The sequence below is a fragment of the Misgurnus anguillicaudatus genome, chromosome 15 (assembly GCF_027580225.2).
Source record: "Misgurnus anguillicaudatus chromosome 15, ASM2758022v2, whole genome shotgun sequence".
Lineage (NCBI taxonomy): Eukaryota > Metazoa > Chordata > Actinopteri > Cypriniformes > Cobitidae > Misgurnus > Misgurnus anguillicaudatus.
The window spans coordinates 19,334,206-19,359,266 of NC_073351.2; the positions used below are offsets into that span (position 1 = coordinate 19,334,206).

General features: G+C 35.3%; 2 protein-coding genes across 2 annotated transcripts; both read left to right on the plus strand.

Moving 5' to 3' along the window:
* The first annotated feature begins 246 nt into the window (after positions 1-246).
* rcn2 (reticulocalbin 2) lies at positions 247-4,745 on the plus strand. The gene is made up of 8 exons (XM_073853565.1): positions 247-392; positions 687-826; positions 899-1,001; positions 1,088-1,284; positions 1,390-1,503; positions 1,599-1,692; positions 4,070-4,212; positions 4,329-4,745. The coding sequence occupies exons 1-8, from the start codon at positions 347-349 to the stop codon at positions 4,470-4,472; spliced, it is 981 nt and encodes a 326-aa protein (XP_073709666.1). The 5' UTR covers positions 247-346; the 3' UTR covers positions 4,473-4,745.
* Positions 4,746-5,057: 312 nt separating this feature from the next.
* On the plus strand, positions 5,058-24,923 carry pstpip1a (proline-serine-threonine phosphatase interacting protein 1a). The gene is given in 15 exon segments (XM_073853567.1): positions 5,058-5,198; positions 6,329-6,429; positions 6,504-6,578; positions 6,682-6,716; positions 6,806-6,912; positions 7,192-7,254; positions 13,973-14,077; positions 14,273-14,318; positions 19,192-19,271; positions 19,969-20,076; positions 20,743-20,839; positions 21,276-21,363; positions 21,883-21,962; positions 22,229-22,341; positions 23,669-24,923. Coding segments are annotated over 15 exon segments (1,263 nt in total). The 5' UTR covers positions 5,058-5,165; the 3' UTR covers positions 23,801-24,923.
* The last annotated feature ends 138 nt before the right edge of the window (positions 24,924-25,061 follow it).

The window sequence follows — 25,061 nt, forward strand, 5'->3', positions numbered from 1 at the left end:
CATTCAAATTCAGTTACAGATATCATTAATTCATATATTGCTAGACGAAACATTTCAGTAATTCACTTTTCTTAATAGGGATTACTAGTGCAGATGTCTATTCGTGATAACAATTACTTCAAAATACTTGGTACATTTGAGATATTGACACTAAATTTATTGTGATGCCATTTACTATAGGAAAATGTATTTTGATTAATTAAAAATTATTATTTTTTACAAGACCGAATTTAAGATCCAATCAGAATTTTAATAAACCCTGCACCAGACCAGCAGGTGGCGCTAATTAAAGTCGCATGAAACGGCACAAGACAGCAGAGATGACTTTCTACGCAGAGTGCGCACCATGGCAACAAGCTCAGCTAAAAACTTTACTAAACAACCTTGTAAAAGTAAGTGACTTGCTTGTAAACATATATAACTTGTTGCACACACACAAGAAAGATAAGTTTGTTAGCTTTAACGTGAATTTGCATGTATTTACGTTTAAATTTCTCTTAAAACACATCGCATCGGAGTTAACAATGTATGTTCTTTCTGAAGGGTGCGATCCTTTAAATTCTGATGTGTTGTATTTTGTACATTTAAAGATATCTTGATATTGTGCATAGACTATCACAAGAGGACGTCACCAGCTATTGTCTTATTAATAATAATGGGGCTTGATCTGTGCTTGTGTTTTTCAGGTGTAATGAAACTCTCAATTCTGTTTTTGCTGTTGGCGTGTTGTACATCAGGAGCTATTGGGAACCAGTTTGTCCAAGAAGATCATTTAGTCAAACATAATCATCATGAGCATAATGCAAATGCCTTTCTTGGTTCAAAGGTATCTTCTTCTTTATGCATGATTAATCTTTAAAGTTATGCAGATTGCCAACAACCTGTCTGTGTTTAACAGGATAAAGATGAAATACAGAAACTCAGTCCATCTGAGCAGCGGAAGAGACTGTTGGAGATAGTGAAGAAAATTGACACAGACTCTGATAAATATCTTTCAGCAGGTCAGTTGTGGAAATAAAGACACATACTTCTGCGTGATCATGAATTTGTGTGCAAAGTTTACCAAACTTATCTGTTGCTTCTTCAGAGGAAATCACATTATGGATACAGAGGGTGTACAGAAGGTATGCGCTGGATGATGCCGAAGAACGTTTCTCTGAATTTGACTCCAACAATGATGGGCAGGTGTCGTGGGATGAATACAACATGGTTATGCACGGTCATACTGTGACGGTGGATGAAGATTCTGTTCTTGAAGACCCAGAGGAAGAATCACTCCGATTTGTACGTTGTCGAAGCATGCAGGATATACAATGACAGTTTGTATTGTGAAATGACCAAGTTGAGTCTTTTGTGACTGTTTGTAAATGTTATTTTGTCTATCCACAGCTCCATGGAAAGGAAAAAAGACGTTTTGACTTTGCTGATATGGATAGCTCAGCTGGCCTGAATTTAACAGAGTTCTTAGCATTTACTCATCCATCTGAGGTGGACCACATGGCTGTAAGTACCGTTTAAAACAAAATCAATAATCGTTATTATCAATGACTGTTTACTACTTAAAGATTATGTGCTTTGCGGTTGCATATTCTTTTTAGGATTTTGCCATTGAAGATGTGCTTAGTGAATATGACTTGGATAAAGATGGATTTATCAGCTTAAGGGAATTCATCGGAGATCTCAGAGCAAATGGTATGACTTGTGATTTATCTATGTTATACATATAATTCACTTTGCATCTTCTCCATTTAAATATTTAACTATTTTATGTATTAGAAATGTTGTCTGCACTTGTTTAAATTCAAAACTAGAGCCTAAACAAAACAGATTGTAAAATAAAAAATAAAATAATAATCAAAAAGTTATTTTCCATAACTTTTTAGTTTCTCTTGAGTAACTGGGTAAACAGGTTTAAATAGTTTAGACTGACAAATAAAATCAACCTAATTATATTTGGATAAATTGAAAAAATAGAATTGAAAAGATATTTACTTCTTGACTCGTGTGTATAAAAGAAAAAAATTGTAATATATTTGACATGTTTTATGATTGGGTGGGACATTTTCTGGTTCCAGGGTTTCATGCAAATATATATATATATTTATAGCATTTCTAACATTATTTTACGTTACAGAGACATACTGAACTTAATAATAAGCCTTTGAAATATAAATTAAGCGCTCAGCCGCCAGATTTAAATAATTTATGATTTAATTTATTATGTATTACATCAGTTACAATGTACAGCTTACGCTCTATTCAAATGGAATTTTACCTGGTGACCTCTAGTCATTTTAAGTCGCTTTAATTGCAGAGGTTGTCTGTGACCTTAATTTCATGCAAATCGGCCATTTCTGTAATTTTTAAAGTAAAGATTCCCCTGTGTGCCCAACCATATTTCGCCGAACGGCGAGGTCCTGTGATCATTTAAATACTGCGTGAAACGGCACTGCCATTTAGTGCAGAGAGAGAAAAAAATATTGCACAGTTAAGTTTCAATTTCAACAAACCACCATCATGGCAATCAGTGCCACTGTAAGCCCATACAGGTTGATTGAACTTAAAAAAATTATGGAAAAACGTTGCCCTAAAAAAGTTAATTTTGCCTGGTTGAAATAACAATTAATTTTAAATTTAATGTACTTAATGTTTTAATTTCTTTCAATATTCCTGCACTCTTTACCTGGATTAGTTGATATTGAAATTTGTGAGGAAACCCGTTGCATATAACTTTAGTTTTTTATAACTTTATATTACTTTTGATGTTATAAATGGTATTATAACACAAAATGAATGACTGACTTTAAGTCAATCATTGAATAAACGTGATTCTCCACAGAAACACGCGCAAAACTGTGTTTTTGACATACATTGTCAGTACTGTAGAGAGAAATACAATAGAATGTTCTGAAAAGGGTTCATGTATGGAAACACTGATCCCCTGAACGGTGACTTCACAAAATTATCATTTACAACAAAACAACATCAATAATATAAGAGCTTGAACCTTTATGACATTTTATTAAAAAATATTTGAGTAGAGAAAGTTCTTATCAGTTTTTATTCTGTGAAAAAGCAGAAAATAATCAAAATATTCAGGCGCAAAGGATTATGGGCACTCCTCACAACATGAACCAACAATCTTAAGTTCATTTTACTTGAATGTTTTAGTTTAATGGATTTGTAAGCTTAAAAGTTATATCAACTAAACTTTTTAAGCTTTGGCTTCAAAACAGAAAATATTAAGTGATGTTTACTTGATTGTTTAAGTTAAGACAATGTCTGGGTTAACAGATCAGCTCATTTGCATTTTAAGAGACACACCCAGTGCTTTAAGTTGCCCAAAAGAGGTGCCGGTACTTTGTTATTATTATTATTTTATTATTTATAAAGAACAACAACTATATTGAAGAGGTTTTATATACAGCAGTCAACAGACGACCTTGTAAAAAATAATAAATCATTTTATTAGTTTGTGGATTTGCTTAAGCTAGAAACAGCTACTAAACATAAATAAAATGTGCAAAAGGTAGGTATGTGAGTAAAATTTGCAACATGTTTAAATGCTAAAACTAGCTTGAAAAAAGCTTTAAAATGACACCAAGACCATGTCTATGGGTTCAAGAATAACAAAATACTGGCCATTTGAAACTCGAAAGTCATCACTTTATTTTGTCCCATTGTTTTCCATTTTGCGGGTGGTAATACTTCTGTGCGCGTCGTTCAAATTAATTGAAATTTCATTCACTTGTAGTTTAGCAATTAAACTAAATGGGGCGGTTTCCCGGACCAGGATTAGCTTAATCCAGGACTAGGCCTTAGTTTAATTAGGAAATATAACTAATATTTTAACATATGTAAGTGTAAGTTGTTTTCAGTTTGGAGAGCTCTTAAAAGTGTTTAAGTCTAGGACTAGTCTAATCCCTGTCCGAGAAACCACCCCAATGTGTATTACAATTTCGAGAATGTTTTTACTCCGCACATTGCCTGAGGAATATACATACGCACTCTACGGACACCAAAGACTTATTTTACATTTAAAAAAAAATCATAATATGACCCCTTTAAGATCAGGATGAGCCATCACAGTGGGAAGCTGAGGAAACGGTGCGCTTTAAAGATCTGTATGACCAGGATAGAGACGGCAAACTGAACAGGGATGAACAGCTCCGCTGGGTTGCTCCAAACAGCTACGGTTCTGCGCGCGAAGAGGTGAGTCAATGAATGCCGGCACAGAATTAGCATTAATAATTACTTTTAATTATATTTAACACTTGATAAACCTTGAAATCAAATCTAAATGTTTTATTTTCTTAAATGTTATACAGGCTATTCATCTTATCAAGGAAATGGACCAAGATGGTGATGATAGGCTCTCCGTGGCTGAGATATTGAAAAATCAAGACACTTTTATGCACAGTGAAGTCACGGATTATGGACGACAGCTCCATGTGCCACACGATGAACTCTAATACTTAATAATAACTAGAACATTTTACACCATTTCTACATCGGACATGTGCTGTGCAACAGTTGTCGCATCCAGTTTAGTGTTATACATGATCTAATCTTTACTTGAGTTTTTATATATTATTTTTTATTAGATATTGTTTCTGTTTTAGTTCAATAACATTGTAAAAAGACACTGATAGACTTCTGACCTTTCTGACCTTTTTATATTATTTCAACTAAGCTTTATAAGCTTTTCCTCTTTGCCCTGGTTATTAAAATCCCAGTAATCTTTATTGCTGATTAGAATCAAATATAGTGAAATTATTGTGTCTGTCTCTATCACAAATGATCTAATACTTGTTGCGTATTTAAAAAAACAACTAAACTTTACTTTAAGGCTGCTTAGATGTGTAGTACTTTGCAAGCTGAAAGTATCTTGAAAATAAAAAAAATGCCCACCGCGTCAGATGTGTCACCCTATCTAGTATTCAAATGGGAGCAAATGCGAGCCTATTATCTGTGAGGCAGTGCTGTCTGTGGTCACTGACATCATAGCTTCCTTATCTGAGTCAAACCTGAGCACCACAAGAGTGCCGTGCAATTTTCTTGCGTAAGCCATCGTCCTTTTTTCTTTCATTTATCTTAGTTCCTTTGTAGCTTGTTGTGCTCTCCGTGTGTCTATAACGAATCTTCCGCTGTAAATAGTTTTCGGAATGACACCATTACTGTTTAAAGATGCATTTTGGGTAAGTGAACAAACACATTTAGCTTCTTAGGGAGATAAGCACATTGCTTTTTTATTTGGGCTTGCATGATTGATGGTAAAAATATTGCTGATGATGATCGAGAAGTTCACTTATTTAAAGAGTTTATATCTTGTGCTTTTTGATTGCAAAAATAATGCAGATATCTTGGTTCATTTTTGTTACAAGTTGAATTGTTGAACTTAGAAGTTACAATCAAGTTGCAGTGTCCTAAACAACAGTCATACAAATAGATATATCTGCAATCATTGAATGTGTTTTTCGTTTAAATGTAGGTTTAGGTTTGTACTGACAATAGAGAATGAAAATGGACATGCTTATCTTGAAGATATCAACGTGATGAAATGTTAAAGGGTTTCTAAAACTAACTGTAATATTTGTCATTGGCTCTTTTTGAGTTCCTTACTCAAGAATGTTTAAAAAGTCTAGTGATATATATATGGGTGCATTTATGTATTGTATCACAAAGGACATTTATACAACTATCAATGGGCTTCCTGTTGAGTGGGTGGCCATGTACTCAATATGTAACTTACTTTTTTTGCTTTGATCTGGGTGTTCATGAATCTACAAAGAAACCTTGTAGTGTAAAAATGTCCTGCCTTCATTTTTTGTGTTTATTCAGCTCAGATTTACAAGTTATATCAACTTAGTATTATTTATCTTGACTAAAGATGTCAACTTTATTTTATAAGTTGCAACAACTCATCTCTTGTCAAGATAAATAATAGTAAGTTGATATGACTTGTAAAACAGATTTGATTAAACAAAAAATTAAAGGCAGCAAATTATTTTACCATCTTTGCTCTTTTTTGTTTATTTCTTAAAAACCTAATAGCATTAATGCTAAAAGTAAAGCCTAGAATTTCCCAGGCTTTTGGAATTAAGCTCATGCAAATGTGCATGGAAAAGCTAAGGTGTAAATTTCCTGCATGGGGTTAAAAATTATTCTGAATAAAGTAAACCACAGCATGTTTCCGTAAGGCCAGAACTAACTTCTGTTTTGGTTACACTGTAACCAAGCTCGACCAAACAGTGTGTTTTGTAAAATTAACAATGTGAAGATGCTTTTATTATATATATATATTTATATATACTACTCTTGCTTTCAGGGCCCAGATTTTACCAGTAACATCGGATATGAAGCTCTTATCCAGAGACTATGCGATGGGCGACGAGCGTGCAAAGACATGGAGGAGCTCCTAAAAATGAGGTATCAATAGAAAATCAGCTGTTTAGTAGTGCTATTTAACTAGACTTGTAATGATGTACTTTTTTTTCTCATAGAGCGATGGCAGAGGATCGATATGGCAAAGAATTAATAACTATAGCACGCAAGGCAGGGGGTCAAAGTGAAATTGGGTAAGCAGATATGTCAAAGTGCATTGTGTGTTTGTTGGCATTGTGCTTTTTAATATTTACATTCAAGTCATTTAGATTTACATGCATTTCTTTTGTTCTCCAGCACTTTGAGGGCATCTTTCGACCAACTAAAAACTCGTAGGTGACACCTCTAATAAATAAAACCTTGACTATGCATCCGCTACATTTTGTGACATCACTAATGTCTATGCTATTTTCTCACCTAGAAATGGAAAACGTCGGAAATTTGCACATTCAGCTCTCGGGGATGTTACGAGAGGAGGTGAAACGTATGGAGCAATTCAGAGAGCGACAAAAGGAGCAAAGAAAGAAGGTGGTGTTTTATGTGTTCCTTTACTAAACGTGTGTAGATCGATTAACTGACAGCATTTCACACCCACAAACATACACGTCTCTCATGTAGGCTACTGTAGCCTATGGTGCTTTTAATAATTCCTGCAGTATACGCTTGCGAGTTTGTGGTCAGCGAATGCTGACGCACACATACACTGAAAGCCATATAGACTGTTTTTTTATAACTCTCATTGTTATATAGCTTCACATGCGAAAGGAAACATTGTGATGATTTCTTTGAAATGTTGTCTCGCAACAGTTTGAGGCGGTCATGGAAAAGGTTCAGAAGATCAAGGTGTCTTTATATAAGAAAACCATGGAGGTGAGTGCTGCATTGTCATCTTCTGGTACTGTACAGTATGTATCCTGTATTTGCCTAACAGAGACTGAAAGTAAAATATCAGGAAGAGGAAGGGTGAAAGAAGTGATTTAAATCATGCATGCATTAATCTCATAGCAACTAACCTGCAGCGTGGGCTGGGTCTAAATTTTGTAACTGTCACCCTCAGGAAATATCACTTCTATACCCGTTGCCAAACTTTCTTTCTATCTTGCACTTGTGAACATTTACACATTTTCAAGTGTCTTTCAAACTTCGCTTTCTCTCTTCCTCATATATTTGCAATTTCCTGAAAACAATCCGTGCTAATTCGTCTAACAGAGAATGATTTCAGTTTTATTAAGTGCATTAACACAAACTGAAAATGCTTAGATAACAGTGCATCTTGACAATGTTTTTGTCCTTCAGGAGACAATGGACAAAGGATAAATCATAAATTTAGCAAGGATAGGAGTAAAATCAAGTAAGTTAGGGGAACGTGGCAAATTTAGATTTTACTGGGCAAATATGACACTATAGGTGGTGGTTTTACAAAGTGGTTAAAGAAGTGAATGTTTAAACCTCAAAAGACTGAACCTGAATGCTTTAAGTAGGGCATATTGCCGGAAATGTACCAGTTTTAGACTGTATGTGTGAGCTCAAACACATAAGTGCTGTGCTTCACCAGTTAAGACACTCTGCAGGAAGCTAGTTATGAAGTGCATCTGAATCTGAATAAGTATATTTTATGAAAGCAAAGTGGAGGGAGTGCTTCGTTCAAATTACAGGTGAATAAATTCGATCCTGATTTCATTTTAGTTGACTTCAGTTGGTGTGTTGTGCACATTCGGTGAATCATAAACAATGTTTTAATGACTTAATCCAGGAAGAGGAATTATAAGTAGGAAGGAGGAAATGACCACAAACATTACAAAAACCAAAAAAGTACCGAACTAAAGGAACTTCCGTCTGTCTTTATAATTCTTTAACTCTGTAAAGCCCATGATGTCTAAGCATTTAAACCATCTGGTCAGGTGTCCATAGATTGTGAGGAATTGGAGCATGGCTGTGAAGGGAACATTTGAATTCTGCAGTATAATCAATTAGGACTTTTGTTATTAAAGGGACACTCCACTTTTTTTTTGAAAATATGCTAATTTTTCAGCTCTCCTAGAGTTAAACATTTGATTTTTACCGTTTTGGAATCCATTCAGCTGATCTCCGGGTCTGGTGCTAGCACTTTTAGCAAAGCTAGGCACAATCTATTGAATCTGACCAGACCACTAGCACGCGCTAAAAAACAACCAATGAGTTTCAATTTTTTCCCTTTTTAAAACTTGACTATTCTGTAGTTACATCGTGTACTAAGACTGATTGAAAATCAGTCGTATAATCAGAGACTTTGCTGATGTAACATGGCTGCAGCAGGCGTAGTGATATTACGCACTGCCTGAAAATAGTCCCCTTGGTTCTTTCAATGGCAGGGACTAATGTCCCTTTAATAATTTGGTGATCAAAATGGGATTAGGCCTACTACACTCTCAGAAAAAAGGTACAAATGTTGTCACTGAGGTGGTACCTTTTCAAAAAGTACACTTTTGTAATTATAAGGTGCACACTGGTACATCATAGCAGGGTTTCCCGCAGCACTTTGCAGTTCGGGTGGCCCACCTAAGCTGTGAAACCTTACCGCCTTAACTAGGTAGTCCAAAAAAAAAATTTGCTGCACAAAAGGTCGTCAAGTGCATTTCGGAGAATAGCACGGACCCGCTTCACACCACAAGCCGGCACCCCCACACAGCCAAAATGACAGAAAGACGTGCGCCTCCGTCACGGTGTGGAGGATAGCCAGTTGATAAAATTGTGTCCGTGAGAACTGTAAGTGTATGTTTTGGGTTTATTTAAGCCTGTTATTGTATTAGTCTATAGTTCTTGCAAACTTAAAGTAAGTTAGCTGGAGATTTTTGTTGTTTGAGCAACCTGCTAGCTAGGTTTCACGTGCCTGTTGATTAGATATAATTGTTGAGCGCTCTTGCTCACGTTATTTATGTGCATTATTTACATGCTACAGTAGTTACACTCCTTTAAGATTATTTAATTAATAGTGGGAAATATCAGTTTTTACAATCTTCGTGCTATCTATCATCGTTCGCCAGACGTTCCACAACATCTGCTTTCGTTTGTGTTTATTAACCCTTTAGTTTCACTTCATCACGCAGCTATTCCTGTTAGAGCTATCTGTTAAAAACATTTAATTCATTCATAATCTAGTATGTGTTCATTTTCTGTCACAGTTTCTTCAAAATTAAATTTTATGAGTGTTTTTAATAAAAATATTTTCATTTTCATCATGACGCTTACGCCCACACCCCCGGACCTGAATCACCTTAACTAACAAATTTTCTGCGGGAAACCCTGCATAGGTACACATTGGTACCAGTACCTCATAGGTACCATCTGTACCAAAATGGTACATATTAGGACGTTTTTAAAAGGTACCGTCCCAGTGACAACCTTTGTACATTGTTTCTGAAAGTGTAGAAACTAAGTAATGTTTGTGTAGCTGAGGTCATGAAAAGAGAGGTGTCAATGTGTAATAAATAACCCATCACACAAGCACTGGTATAGGGGTGAGGTTTAGAGACCAAATGCTATTTATGACCTGTTTATAAAGTAGATGAGAGTAGTAAGGTGAATTTTGATATTTGTAGATATAACGGTTAACACCCAAATAAACAATACCAATATAATGACACTAAAAATAAAGATAATGTAATAATAATTGAAAAACCAATAAAATGCCACTAATGCAGCCAAACATTTTGACTTCTGTTTTAATAGCGTGCAGGAAAATGAAGTGTCAGCATATTCCTAAATGCCTTTTAAGGCATTTTCTGTGTGTACACTCTTAGAACGAATGTGTTAAAAACAACATATAAGTGTTGATTCTGGGACACTAAATGCGTTGTCCATAATGTGTTAAAAGCTCAACGCACAAAGATGTGTAAAAAATGAACACATCCTTTCTAAGAGTGTAAATGTATATACTGCATATATTGTCCAGTCTTAAAATGAAGTTCAACTTCAGGTCCTCTATAGCAGTGGTGGAAAGTTGATGTACTTATCTGATGAAAGAGTCCATCTAAAGGTGTTAGTTTTAAAATAGCTTAGTGTCAGATACAAAATCTGCAGGAAGTAACATTCAGCTGCTGCAGCTCGCTTTTCGTGTCCATTCCCCTTTCTAACCATACAGAAGCAGTTAAAACAGAAGTTATTGTTGCATTTAAGTGCTTCTGTTTCTAAGGATAAATAAAGAGTTCAGATGCAAAACCCTTTAAGTGCGTCTGACATGTTTTCTTGAGCATTTATTATCAGGCTCTTATTGTTTAGGTTCAGTATTTTCACTTTAATAGCAATGAAAAGCTTATTAATCAGTAGGCTAATTGAAATGCCTTATTTTCACAAATGTCACTTTAGTCATCATTACATTGGTGTTTAACAAATTTGACTCTTTGCTGCAAAACCACATGCAAGCTTTTTGGCAAAAGCCTCCACTTCCACTAAAAAGCCACTTCTTTAAACAAAGCGTAGGCTAGTAAACAGTTGCAAAATCACTAAAGATGCAACTAGAAACTAGAATTGTAATGAAAATAGGAATATGAACTCACATGGCGCTGTGATCCATGTGACTGCCACATTCGGGTTGTATTCAGGTCCAATAGACAGTCACAGAATAGACATATCATCATCTGAGACAATGTAGTGACAAACGCGCTCTGTAGAGCAGTTTGTCCGTTTAGGGCTACTGTAGAAACATGGCGGTGCAAAATGGCGGCTTACATGTAGGGCGACCCGCTGTGTTTGTAGACAAAAACGGCTCATTCTAAGGTAATTAAAACAATACAGTTAATTATATAAGGTCTCTTTATACACCCCTTCAAACTTAGTTATCTATATTATATTTTATTGCTGTCAAAAGATCCTTCTAAAATTTACACACTGCACCTTTAAACTCAACTACAGTATTGTTCAAAATAATAGCAGTACAATGTGACTAACCAGAATAATCAAGGTTTTTAGTATATTATTTATTGCTACGTGGCAAACAAGTTACCAGTAGGTTCAGTAGATTCTCAGAAAACAAATAAGACCCAGCATTCATGATATGCACGCTCTTGGGGCTGTGCAATTGGGCAATTGGTTGAATTAGTTGAGAGGGGTGTGTTCAAAAAAATAGCAGTGTGGCATTCAATCACTGAGGTCATCAATTTTGTGAAGAAACAGGTGTGAATCAGGTGGACCCTATTTAAGGATGAAGCCAACACTTGTTGAACATGCATTTGAAAGCTGAGGAAAATGGGTCGTTCAAGACATTGTTCAGAAGAACAGCGTACTTTGATTAAAAAGTTGATTGGAGAGGGGAAAACCTATAAAGAGGTGCAAAAAATGATAGGCTGTTCAGCTAAAAAGTCCCTCTGTTAAAAAAAGGCATGTGCAGAAGAGGTTACAATTTGCCAAAGAACACATCAACTGGCCTAAAGAGAAATGGAGGAACATTTTGTGGACTGATGAGAGTAAAATTGTTCTTTTTGGGTCCAAGGGCCACAGGCAGTTTGTGAGACGACCCCCAAACTCTGAATTCAAGCCACAGAACACAGTGAAGACAGTGAAGCATGGAGGTGCAAGCATCATGATATGGGCATGTTTCTCCTACTATGGTGTTGGGCCTATTTATCGCATACCAGGGATCATGGATCAGTTTGCATATGTTAAAATACTTGAAGAGGTCATGTTGCCCTATGCTGAAGAGGACATGCCCTTGAAATGGTTGTTTCAACAAGACAATGACCCAAAACACACTAGTAAACGGGCAAAGTCTACAACAAAATTAATGTTATGGAGTGGCCAGCCCAATCTCCAGACCTTAATCCAATTGAGAACTTGTGGGGTGATATCAAAAATGCTGTTTCTGAAGCAAAACCAAGAAATGTGAATGAATTGTGGAATGTTGTTAAAGAATCATGGAGTGGAATAACAGCTGAGAGGTGCCACAAGTTGGTTGACTCAATGCCACACAGATGTCAAGCAGTTTTAAAAAACTGTGGTCATACAACTAAATATTAGTTTAGTGATTCACAGGATTGCTAAATCCCAGAAAAAAAAATGTTTGTACAAAATAGTTTTGAGTTTGTACAGTCAAAGGTAGACACTGCTATTTTTTTAACACACCCCTTTCAACTAATTGCCCAATTGCACAGCCTTAAGAGCGTGCATATCATGAATGCTGGGTCTTGTTTGTTTTCTGAGAATCTACTGAACCTACTGGTAACTTGTTTGCCACGTAGCAATAAAAAATATACTAAAAACCTTGATTATTCTGGTTAGTCACATTGTACTGCTATTATTTTGAACAATACTGTACATGTCATGATTAGTCGCGACTAATGGTTTGCAGAATAAAAGTTTTTGTTTACATAATATATGTGTGTGTACTGTGTATAATAATTATGTTTATATAAATACACACACATACATGTACAATTTTAACAAAAAAATTTTTTATATATATAATATAGATTATATATAAATATAAACATACACATGCAAATGTTTCTTAATTAAATACATCCGTGTGTGTGTGTGTGCGTGCGTGCATGTGCGTGCGTGCGTGTGTGTGTGTGTGTGTGTGTGTGTGTATTTATACATAATTATTATACACAGTTCACTCACATATATCATGTAAACAAAAATTTTAATTCTCCAAATGATTTGTCTCAACTAATCGTGAGGCTGCACTAGTCTAGAACTAGGCCTAAGCCTTGTCTGTGAAACTGGGGAAGAATGCTTAAAGTAAGATTAAAATGGTTAGAAAGTCTGTATATTTATCATTATTAATCCATAAAGAACGTATTCATCGTTTTTGTGTCTTTGGGGAAAGAGTTGTGTATGAGTAAAATTTTTTTAATGTAGTAATGTAATATTTCTTTTTGTGGTAATCATATGATATCAGAGTTGAAAAATGAGTGAGTTTTACTGTTACATTGGTTAAATCTGAGCTATAGGTTTCCTGTAGTCAGGTCAACAGTATCGATTCGCACGTCTGAAAAACATTTTAGTTTCACAAAAGGGTTTTCTGTGGTGAAAAGGTTTTTCAGATTATAAAAAGGTTTTTTAAAGGGATAGTTCACTTTAAAATGAAAATTATGTCATCATTTACTCATCCTCATGTTGTTCTAAACCTGTATGAACTTCTTTTTTCTGATGAACACAGAAGAAGATATTTTGAGAAATGATGTTAAACACACAGCAGATATTGACCATTGACTTCCATAGTAGGAGTAAAAAATATGATAGAATTTAATGGGTACTGATAACTGTGTGCTTACCATCATTTATCAAAATATTTTCTTCAGCGTTTATCACAATACTTCCAAAATATTTTTTTCCTACTATGGAAGTCAATAATCAATATCTGCTGTGTGTTTACCATCATTTCTCTTTTGTATTCATCTTAAAAATAAATGCATACAGGTTTAGAACAACATGAGGATGAGTAAATGATGTCAAAATTATCATTTTAAAGTGAACTATCCCTTTAAAGAATCTTAGACTGAAAGTTTCTTTGAGGAACAAAAATGGTTCTTTATGGCATCGCTGTACAGCACCTTTTTTTTTTTTAAGCGCAGGTAAACAGTGTCTAACCTTGTACACATTCTCTTAGTCTAAAAGGACGTATGAACAGAGATGCAAAGAGGCTGATGAGGCTGAACTGACTGCTGAAAAGCTCAACAATACTTCAACCGTCACACCTAAACAATGTGAAAAGGTAAATTAGATTATATTCTCTATGTATATATTTTTTTAAACATTGATATAAAATTTGACAGCATGACTATTTGTCTAAGTAAAACATAGTTTGATCATGAAATAATGATCAAACTTGTTTTTTTTTTATTACTATGTTTTTATGAGTTTTTGTGTTTATATTTTTCATTAACTTTTGTTCCCTGTGCCTTAACAGACACAAAACAAAGCAAAACAGTGTAGAGAGGCAGCCACAGATGCGGGTGAGGGAATTTTTTTTTTAATTTCACACTATGCAGGCCCTGCTACAAGACTTGCGTGAATGAATTGTCACAACGGAAACTGCCAGTATACAGTAAAGCCTATTCAAGGTTTCCTGCAACATTTAAAAACTTTCACAGTTACAAAAAACATGATAAAAATTGAAAGTTGGGCTGCACGCTTATGAAAAAAAATCATTTATTTACCTTTATATTGTAATTGCGATTATTATTGATTATTAATAGTTTTGAAATGTTTTATAACTTTTTGTTAAGCCGCTGCATTGTAAATTCTAAACATTCAAAACTAAATAATATAGTGTAAATAACAAATAATTATGGGAGTTATGTTGTTAGTAAAAAATTCAAAACGAATGGCTGAAGAACACATCAGCTTTTCAATTTTACAATATCTGATTCACACTGTCTTTGGTGCCCAAACATACTGCCGAAACACACAGAAATGAGCACAAATGGACAGCTGTAATTGAGGCTTTTGACAATTCTCTAATTGTTTTACCCGTAACTGTAATACTGATTAGTTTTTCGATTGATTGTGCAGCCCTATATGAAAGTATAAAACTGGGGTAAAGTTATTTACAGAAAATTTTATTCTTATCCACCTGTTTCTTGACATAAATGTGGGCACCGACATCCTTGCGCTTTAAGGTTTATGACTTCCGGTGAGCCACTAAAACATATGGTAGGACACAAGTGTGCCGTTTTGACTGGCTGTTTAATGTTTATTATGAAATCCAGGAAGACCGACATAATTTGTGCAGTTAGGCGTTGCCATAATAGCTAATACAAATGCAGTAAATCTCTACAAAACATTTGTTTTAACCATAATCCATGCACCAGAACTGAATGTGTGGCGCACATGCACTCATGATCTGTATTTACAAATCCATCCAGTAAAACATTTAATAGAAACTGCCAGTGAACAATAAATACAATAATTGTTTAAAAACAACTAATATTATGCTGATAAAAATATGCTGATTTATTTATTCTGCTACTATATATTATTGCAAAAATGCGATTACAGTAAAGAATACATACGACATAATCTGCTTAGTTAATGTTTATTATAGTTTGTTTGTAATGTGTTTGCGCTTACTTTTGTTATGTTTTAAAGGAAAAGCAAATAGTGTAATGTAATAATATTTTCATAAAACAAAAACAATACTCAATACATGTAGTAGTTTAATATGTTTATTATGATTTGTTCAAAAACCTTACAATGTGTTAAATGAGAAAGATACTGCTGAATGTGTTGGACCGCGTGAAGTTCGCCATAAACAAGTCCATTAAAAATTGCAGTTTAAAAAAAAACTCACACCAGAGGGATAGTTGTGACATTTTAAACCATCGCCTGAAAAGGTTAAAAACACGAAGTCTTGGTAAATTCCATGTACAAACACTCGACTGACTTTCCCATTGTTAACATACTGTTATGACTTTGTGCTTTTATATTTGCGCATTGATGACCCGTCACCTCCGATCAACAACACGAAATGATTGAATATATCGTCATATATCAAGCTACTTCTTAATTTCATCCTCACACTGGTCCATACATGGCAGGTGTAGTAAATATTAACTGTTTTAATCATGTTTTATGCGTGCTCCCACTACACTGTTTTCTACCGGCTGGATATTGAAGCGGAAGTCTCGCACCGGAAAGGAAATAAATCATATCACTTACTTCCGCGTTCGAGAAAAAGGTGGATAGACGAGGTTTTTTTCAATTTCAAGGAAGGATCTTCCTCGGAAGCCAGTCGAAGGACTGTTCCAATGTCGAGGATCCTCGGAATTTCAACCAAGGACTGAGTCCTTCCTTCGAGAAATATCCCATATATAGGAAATGATGCAAATGTGTAGCCTTCGCGCTCTGAAATCACCCACAATCCTATGTGCGCAGCGCTGAAAGCACAACTTTTCAATGACGTAATGAAGCAATGACGTGCACTTGCTACCCTGCGTTCCAGTTCATTTTTTATGACCTTCCCTTGCTAACTTCCCTCAGTCTCGTTCACTCGGATGTACGTCATTGCTTAGGTTGTACGAGTGCCCACTACTCCTGAAACACTTGAAGTAGGTTCAAATGGATCGCCCTAAGCCCTTGATCACATGGAAAGTGGAGACCGCCCCCTCCATGTGCAAAGCGCGAGTTGCTGAAGTGACGTCACAATCGTGATGCATTGTGGGATATGGAGCTGCCTGAAGTGTACATATAAATCAGACTCGATGAACTATATGAACTATCCCTCAGTCAAAATCGAGGGAGCGAGGGTCTGTCCATACAAACTTCCCTCGTCCACTTGACAAAGTGGAACGCACTTTAAAATGGCGACAGGGATTCCCCGGAGGGGAAGTGTTTAGGGAAGTTTGCGAGTGCGTGTCTAAAACTGGAGTGGAACGCACCCCAAGCCTGTTCCATTTACGTGTTTTCCGAATGCTAAAGAGGAGCCTCGTCTAGCCTCTGAAGGAAGTGACTTGTAAGGACCAGTCCTGCCAAGGAAGTAGTGCTGTGTTCAAAATATCGATACGACGATACATCGTCATGGACGCCTGATGATGCGCGCATCGATACAGCATCTTCCGTATCGATTCAGATGCACTTTTTAAAGTAACGTGACCAATCGCTGCGGATGCGTGATCCATATGGAATGGACGCATGTGTCCCGCGGAGTATGTAGAGTTAAAGGTAGCGGGGTACCTTTCACTTTACGTGTCTGTCTCGCTGGCGCATGTGCCTGCGGGGCGCGTTCTCTCTCTCTCTCTCTCTCTCTCTCTCTCTCTCTCTCTCTCTCTCTCTCTCTCTCTCTCTCTTCCTCTCTCTCTCTCTCTCTCTCTTTCTCTCTCTCTCTCTCTCTCTCTCTCGCTCTCTCTCGCGCGTATTTAAAATCAATGAGTTCAGTATGAAAGCGCAGATATCTTAGCCTATACTTATTAGTCGCTCTCTTATAAAACAGTAGGTACTAACGCATTAGAGAAGAAACACGACAAAGATTTGCATGTGAAAAGTGTACATCTAGAGAAGAGATACAGAGCTACTTCAAACTACAGCTGACACAGTAATAATCTGATTTCTATTAAATAAAATTAAGTCTGACTGCATGTTTACACATATATTCATAGATATAGAATAATGAAATGAGAGACAAATATAATGCCTAGAGTAAGACACTTTTTCTTTGTAAAACTGTTTTAAAAAAAACATAAGTATTAACTCTGAGATTTTAAGAGTTTCTATGAGTTACCCCAAAAGCTAATAAATGAATGGCAAAAAGACAAGACTGCTTATTCAATGTACATTAAACAATAATAGTAATAATGTTACTCAATTCTGAACAAAAATGTAATTCAAAATAGTCTTGTATCGTGATGCGCATCGTATCGGGGCCCTTGTATCGGGATACGTATCGTATCGGGAAATTGTTGGCGATACACAGCCCTACAAGGAAGTATCCTTGACATTGAAAAACAGCGACGGTTTTATCGGACGCACGTGCACTCACGTGATTGCGGTCTGGTCAGAACTTTGCTTCCGGTTTTTGTATGTTTAATGGTCTGACTAGTTGCTAAATTGAACTCTTAAACACATACCTCATCGAAAATAACAAATGTTTTGGTTTCTTATGTAATCTACGTGTTGTTTATTTTGTTTGTTATATAAATAAACTACTTTAAAAGGACTTTGTTGTTATTTATTCTTAAAAAAGTTTACCGGAAGTTACGTGATGACCACAAAAGCCGCTTGTTCATGTTCGCTGCATCCGAAAACTACCCACATGAGGCAATGACTTCAGTGGCATAAAAGCAGGTCATAGAAACGCTTTCAGACAAACTTCAAAGGCAGCGTGTTTGAAATATAAACAGAGAGCGCCTTTGCGATAACTAATCACATATTTGAAAACTACAATACAAATTTTCGCATAGGATATACTTGTGTATCCTCGCTCATGACTCCTCAGAAAGCCTCCTAACTCCTCATTCCTTGCCTCCTCATGGTGCAATTAAAGAATTGATGTCCTACAAGATTGCGGAACTCGATCGGTTTTCGGGTCATAGGACGTAGGAGCGAGGAGACGATGAAGCATATTGAGAAGCACCCATGGTCTGACGACTAGTTGCTAAATTAAACTCACGAACAAATACCTCGTCGAAAATAACAAATGTTTTGGTTTCCTAGGTAATCTACGTGTTGTTTATTTTATTAAGAAAACTTAAAAATTACACACTGCACTTTCAATTAATATAAGGATCTTTTGACAGAAATGCAAAATAATATACAAAACTATTATCAGGAGTGTATAAAGACATTTTTATAATGACCCGTTATGTTTTTATTACCTTAGAATGAGACGTTTTTATCTACATACACCGATGGTCCCTTACGTGGAAGTCGCCATTTTGTGCCGCCATGTTTCTACAGAAGCCCTTAACGGACAAACTTTTTTCACTAAGTTGTCTCCGTTGATGACATGTTTTTCTGGTGGCGGCTACCGTAGCTTCTCTATGCGTTTCAAAAGCGAGGGGTGAGCAGTGGACTGAGCCGTTGGTTGCAATTCGCAGCCTCACCACTAGATGCCACTAAAATTTACACACTGTACCTTTAAATGTGACATCTTGCCGTAATTTAACATTTATAAATAATATATTCCTAAAAAGCTTCAATTAAAAACTGAAAAGTTTGAAAGCAGGTGTTTAAGCAATTATACAAAACCACCAGTAAAGAAATTAAAACTTTCTACATAAAACAATGTCAATTAACAATTTTTTCTTAGTTTAGGTTCATAATACCTGTTGTTTTATTAAAAATTTCCTATGCTGGAAAGCTATGACATTTGTGTTTATTCCTTCTTCACAGAGAGGCAGTACCTGTCAAACATAGAGCAGCTGGATAAGATTCGGCAGGAATGGGAAACGACACATGAGTGCACGTGTGAGGTAAACACACTCATACATATTAACTCGGTATACTGCATAACTGTTTGATATTTTCCATAAAGGCTGTTTTTGCTGAGTTCATATTCAAATGAACTTCCCCTTTCTTTTTTCTCTTTTACCCACAATGCACCACAAACCACAACTACTAAAATAAGCAGTCAAATGTGCTTTGTTTTGGCTTATACTGATAGTAAACAGATACACACAATATTAAAGGAATAGTTTACTCAAAAATGAAAATGTTGTATATTACTCAACCTGATGTTGTTGTAAACCTGTATGAGTTTCTTTATAAAGACAAAAATATTTTGATAGTTGATGGTAAGCACACAGCTGACGGTGGCCATTGACTTCTATAGTAGGAAACACAAATGCAATGGGTGTGCTTACCATCAATTATTAAAAATATTTTTTTGTGTTTAAAAAAACGCATTTATCATTTAAAGGCTTTATTTAAATGTACTTTACATTTATACATTTTATACACTTAGATTGCATTTAAACAATATATTTTTTTATCAGTATGTGTGTTTCTTGTGATCAAACCCAGGACTTTTGCATTGCTACAAAATGCTCTACCACTTTTTAGAGCAACACTATTGTTACAAGGTTCAAATCTACCTTATAGGTCTTCAATTTATAGTTTGCATGCTGTCCATAGGCATGAGGATTTTGAGATTTTTTGTGATTTCTTCAGGTCTTCCAGCAGCAGGAAGACGATCGCATAAACATTCTGAGAAATGCTATTTGGGTCCATTGTAATCACTTCTCCATGCAATGTGTCAAAGATGATGAGTGTTAGTGTGTTTCATTATGGTAATACTAAGAAGTTCTGTTTTTCAAGGATTACTACATTTATTAATTATTAGTCATGAACATATTAAGGGTAATGTCTGTAACAGGGTCTGTTAATGGGATAATGTCTGTATTAGAGTTTTAGTACCAGCTATTCAGAAATATGTTTTTCACTTAAAATACAATAAAAAAATAATTGCAGTAAAGGGCACATGTTATGCCCATCTTAAAATACAGATCATTTTTTTAGTATGTCCAAAAATCCCCTTGAATGCAAATGAGCTCACTTACCAACAGACAGTGAGCGCTTTCGGCTAAAAATAAATCTGATTCCTGTGTACACAGTCAATGGCATATTTAGTGCATTACAACATGCTTACAAACATAAAAATACAAAATAACCAGTCAGTCAGTGGCCGTGGGCGGCCTTTATTAGTGTGATGTCACATTAACAACAGAATAAAAAAGCATGTCTAAAGAGACTGCTTTGGTTTAATGGGGATTAAATAAGAAGATAATGGTTGATTTTTTTGTAATTGTAGTGTTGTTGTGTAAACACACGTCCAAACACCTTAAAAGTGCATAATTTTTGCATAATATGTGCTTTTAAGACCACAATTGTAGTGTCTTGTAGTCCAATTGCACTTTTTTTTAATAAACTAATACTTTCATGCAGTGTTATGAGGAAGTGAGGACAACTTTAGAATTGTGTGACATCCCAGCAGATATAAACAGTTTCGTCAACATGAAAAGCACAGGCACCACTCCTCCAGGTAAAGGTTTATCATTTTTTGTTCTTATATTATTTTTCATCTGTAAAAATACTCAATTTAGTATTCTTGCATGGTTAATTCAAACAGAACCTATCACAAACCATCGTACATATCACAATACCATTTTCCTCTTCTAGTGTACAATATTACTTATGTGTTGTGTAAGGCTAATTTTTTGTGCAATATATTTCTGCACTAACTGTACTATTATGCCACTTCTCGTGGATATGCTGTGATCAGTACTTAAGTGTTTTGTTGGCACAGTAATGGTGTTTTTGTTTTGTAACAATCATGTTGTGTAATAGCGCTGCTGTGTAGTGCATGTATGTGCAAATTTGCACTGTATAAATGTATGCAATAAAGCTTTCTATTCTATATGATATGATCAAAGTGATGTGGCCCTGTTCGCTTAGAAATCTCTTAACTGTGTCTGCAGCGCCCATTGCATTTCAGAACTACTATGATAAAGAATCATCAGGGGACAGCAATGGCACGGCACGCTTTGGAGGAGGCGTTATAAAGAGGTATGTTTCCATATGCAGGGTCTGTAGGTTAATGTGCAAGACTATGCTCTGCATTTTCCATACAGGCAGTAAACAATGGAGACATGTAGGAAGCAGAGTACTATATATAGAATATGGGTAAAATGGATGACAAATGGTGGTTCACCGCTAGCAGACGAGTCACACTTTAAAAGATTTTGTAATGTGATATACAGGTTTCTGTTGTTGTTATCTATTAAAACCCCTAGTGCGCCAACACAACCCTTGCAAGAACAAGAACACAGAATTTTATAAAATAAAAAAGAAGGTAAATTAAAATAGAGGAGGGATTGGGTGAGATGATTGACAGGACTGGTGGATTATGCTCATTTCATTGAAATGTAGGTATTGTGATTAATTAACACTGACAAAACTATTAAAAAGTGTAGATATCGAAGTTAGAAATAATAGTTTGCTGCATTTAGAGTTGATACATGTATCATCGTCTTTAATTATTCAAAAGAATCTGTTTAAATTTGTTTTTAACATGTTTTTTAATAGGTTTTCCCATCTCTTGCAATGCAACACTGCGATTGGTTTAAAGAATAATACAGTTGATGCTCCGCCACTGCCACCTACTGGTTCGTGTTACAATATCATATTGTCTTAACCTAAATTTCTCATAGGTAATACGTAAAAACATCACATATATATTTGATAATATAACCTGTATCTAAGTTTATTAAAATAAATGTCATTGCATGGTAGATTCCTCATAGTTTTTTATGGTAGATGGTTTATGTTACCGTATTTACCGGCAGATGGCACTGTAGCTCACTTTATAATTTAATTGTCTAGAATAGATCTAATATCACTCGTTTACTCTTCGTCATGTTTTATTTTTCAGCTGAAGGCTCAGATGGGGTGTATGCCTCAATTCCTGGATTTAAACCAGAAACTCCAAACAATGTTCCCTTTCAGAGTGAAAAATACCAGGCTCTGTATGACTATGTTGCTCAGGTAAGACGGTCTTATGGAAAATAGAGTAGGGATGACGTATTACCCGGAAGTTAGCGAGACACCCATTTATTTTCCCCATAGACTTTTGGAGTATCGCAAAAATAAGCTCTGTGTTTAACAAAAGATAAAGACACTTGCACGTTTTGTCCAACTAGTTAATATTCACAGATGAATACAAATTTTAGCAATTGTGAAGTGTAATGCGTTTACTAGAAATATAAAAAGCCAAATTTTTACTACAAAATTTATAAAAATTGTGTTTATTTGTGAAGACTAACTTGTTGAACAAAACGTGTAAGTTTCATAAACATTTGTTAAACACAGAGCTTATTTTTTGCAATAATCCAAAAGTCTATGGGAAAAATAAATGGCCTTTTTTAGTGAGGGTGCAGAGTCTCGCTGACTTCCGGATTAGCCTACAAAAATTACGTCATTCCTGTGTATATAATTGTGACATGACATGTTTTGTACTTTTTGTGGTGAACATACAGAAAAAAAATTAATTTGTTTTGGAGTCCTTATTAAAAAAATTGGTTAGATTTGTGCTCTTTTCTTCGAGTTCATATTTTGCTCAGCTTTTAAATTTGTTTTGAAAATATTTTATTAGTTTTTTTCTTACATGTCATTACACAAGGAATATTATCTGGGTAATTTGTTACTTTTGTTGGCAAAGTTTAGTATACATAAATGTAAATATGTTGATTATAAACCATTATTCCAAATTTTGCTATAAGTTAAGCAATACCTAAAATCTTTTGATAATCTGATAATCAAGAAAGCTGTTAAATGTATGTAAGCATTTCCATGTTTTTATTTATTTTCCCCTGGCTAATGTAAAAAAAAATTGAATATCGTCACCTTCCTAAAATAATTGTCTAAGTCATTTTTTCAGGTTTCTCAGAAAACACAAATAAATGGAACTAATTTCAGAGGTTGAGTAGATTTGTGTTCTTCTTGATTCAGCTGCCATTTAGAAAAGCTTGTAAAATTGCTTGTAAAAAAGTCTCAATTGCATAAGCAAAATAAAACAGCCTAAGTCATGCTCTTGATTTAGGCCATTATACAAAAAAATTAAAACATTATAATGACTTGGGCAATTATTTTAGAAAGGTGACTAATGATTGATTCCATAAAGAAGATATACATAAAGTACAGTATTTAGAAAAATTATAAAATATAAACCAATAACATTTGCAAGACAATTTGTCAAAGTCCATATCAGGATTCAGTTTCAGTTTGGAAGTGGCAGTACCCCAAAGCAGAAAAATGTTGGCATCCGGTTTGGACTGTCCTGTAAGTCATTAAGGGTTAACTCTTGTGTTTGCAGGGTGTTGATGAGTTCTCCATCTCTGTGGGTGAGGTGCTGCTTGTGGTGGAGCAGGGAGGAGACGGCTGGTGGACGGTGGAGAGGGACGGACAGACTGGACTGGTGCCAGGGTCCTATTTGGTAAAGATATGAATCCAGAGCTGGAGAGCACACTGGACAGTGTCTCGCTGTATTTAAATGCCAGTTAATAGCAAAGTAATTAAAGGAGCTGTGTGTAACATTGACCTCTAGAGGCTAAATGTTATATTGCAGTTTCGTGGAACTGGTGATGGAAGGCTCAAGTTTATTTGCTAAATATTACGTTTGCAATGTTCTTGTTGATTGCAAATTACAAAAGTGCTTGTGTGTATAGAGGTTGCGTCCACCGGTGGTTGCATTTATGGGCCATTGCGCTCTCATTTAAGTAATGTAATGGCAACCGAGCTGTCGAAATACAGTGGGTAAATTGGCAGTGGCAGGATCACACAAAACCAAAACCAAAATTTGATCAGTAAGTTTTATTTCAAAAAGACAATAACTGGTCACACTGATTTTCAGAGTAACATATCTTGCATGTTACCTTAAAGGTGTAGCGGAGGATTTTCTTGAATTTTAGAAAAGAACTGCCTTCTCCACATTTTTAAAAAATGCAATTGCGCAACACTCCTGATTGACAACTAGGAGGACCGATAGTCTTGATGATCCACCCGGAAAAGGAAAACCCTCCGCAATACCTTTAATATCTACAAATATATTATAGTAATTTTTTGATTTAGTAGAGTTTTATACACAGCTCCTTTAAGGATGCAAGTGGGGGATTTTTGTTTGCTGATCAGCATTTGCAGTACACTCTTAAAAATATATAAATAAAAGGTAAGAAATGGTTATTTTAAATGAATGGTTCCCCTATGGCACTGCTGTGAAGAGCCTTTCTGCTTCTTTATTTTTAAGAGTGTATTTTCTTTTTACGCCATTTTTGGTGTAATAATGGGATTAATTTATTGTTTTATTGAAATGTTATTTATTGTGAATAAAAACATGTATACTAGACAATGATCTAGCCATTAGAATTATGATTTTAGTTTCTACAAAAGAGGATTTATGCACATACTGTACATACTGTATACTTACAAAACTCAGGACTATGTCTCTATTTGATGACTTTATGGTCAGCTAGGATTTTATACTAGAATGTATCTAAGTTTATAATGTTGTAATTAATCAATATGGTGGCATAATTTGCACAATAAAGTGGTGCAATGATGGTTCTTTCATAGCCACGGCCACATGTTTATTACACAGATTTTCCCATTTATTGTAACATACAAAAGTTATGTTATTCACAGAAGACTCATGGGTTTGAATCAACATGAGCATTTTCACATGTGATGATGTTTGGATTGGTTTAAATGCT

Excerpts from the sequence above, each read along its gene's own strand:
- rcn2 (XM_073853565.1), top strand. The coding sequence starts at position 347 with ATGGCAACAAGCTCAGCTAAAAACTTTACTAAACAACCTTGTAAAA. Across the intron at positions 1,504-1,598 it reads CTGAGGTGGACCACATGGCT|GATTTTGCCATTGAAGATGT; the intron begins GTAAGTACCGTT and ends TATTCTTTTTAG. Across the intron at positions 4,213-4,328 it reads ACGGTTCTGCGCGCGAAGAG|GCTATTCATCTTATCAAGGA; the intron begins GTGAGTCAATGA and ends AATGTTATACAG.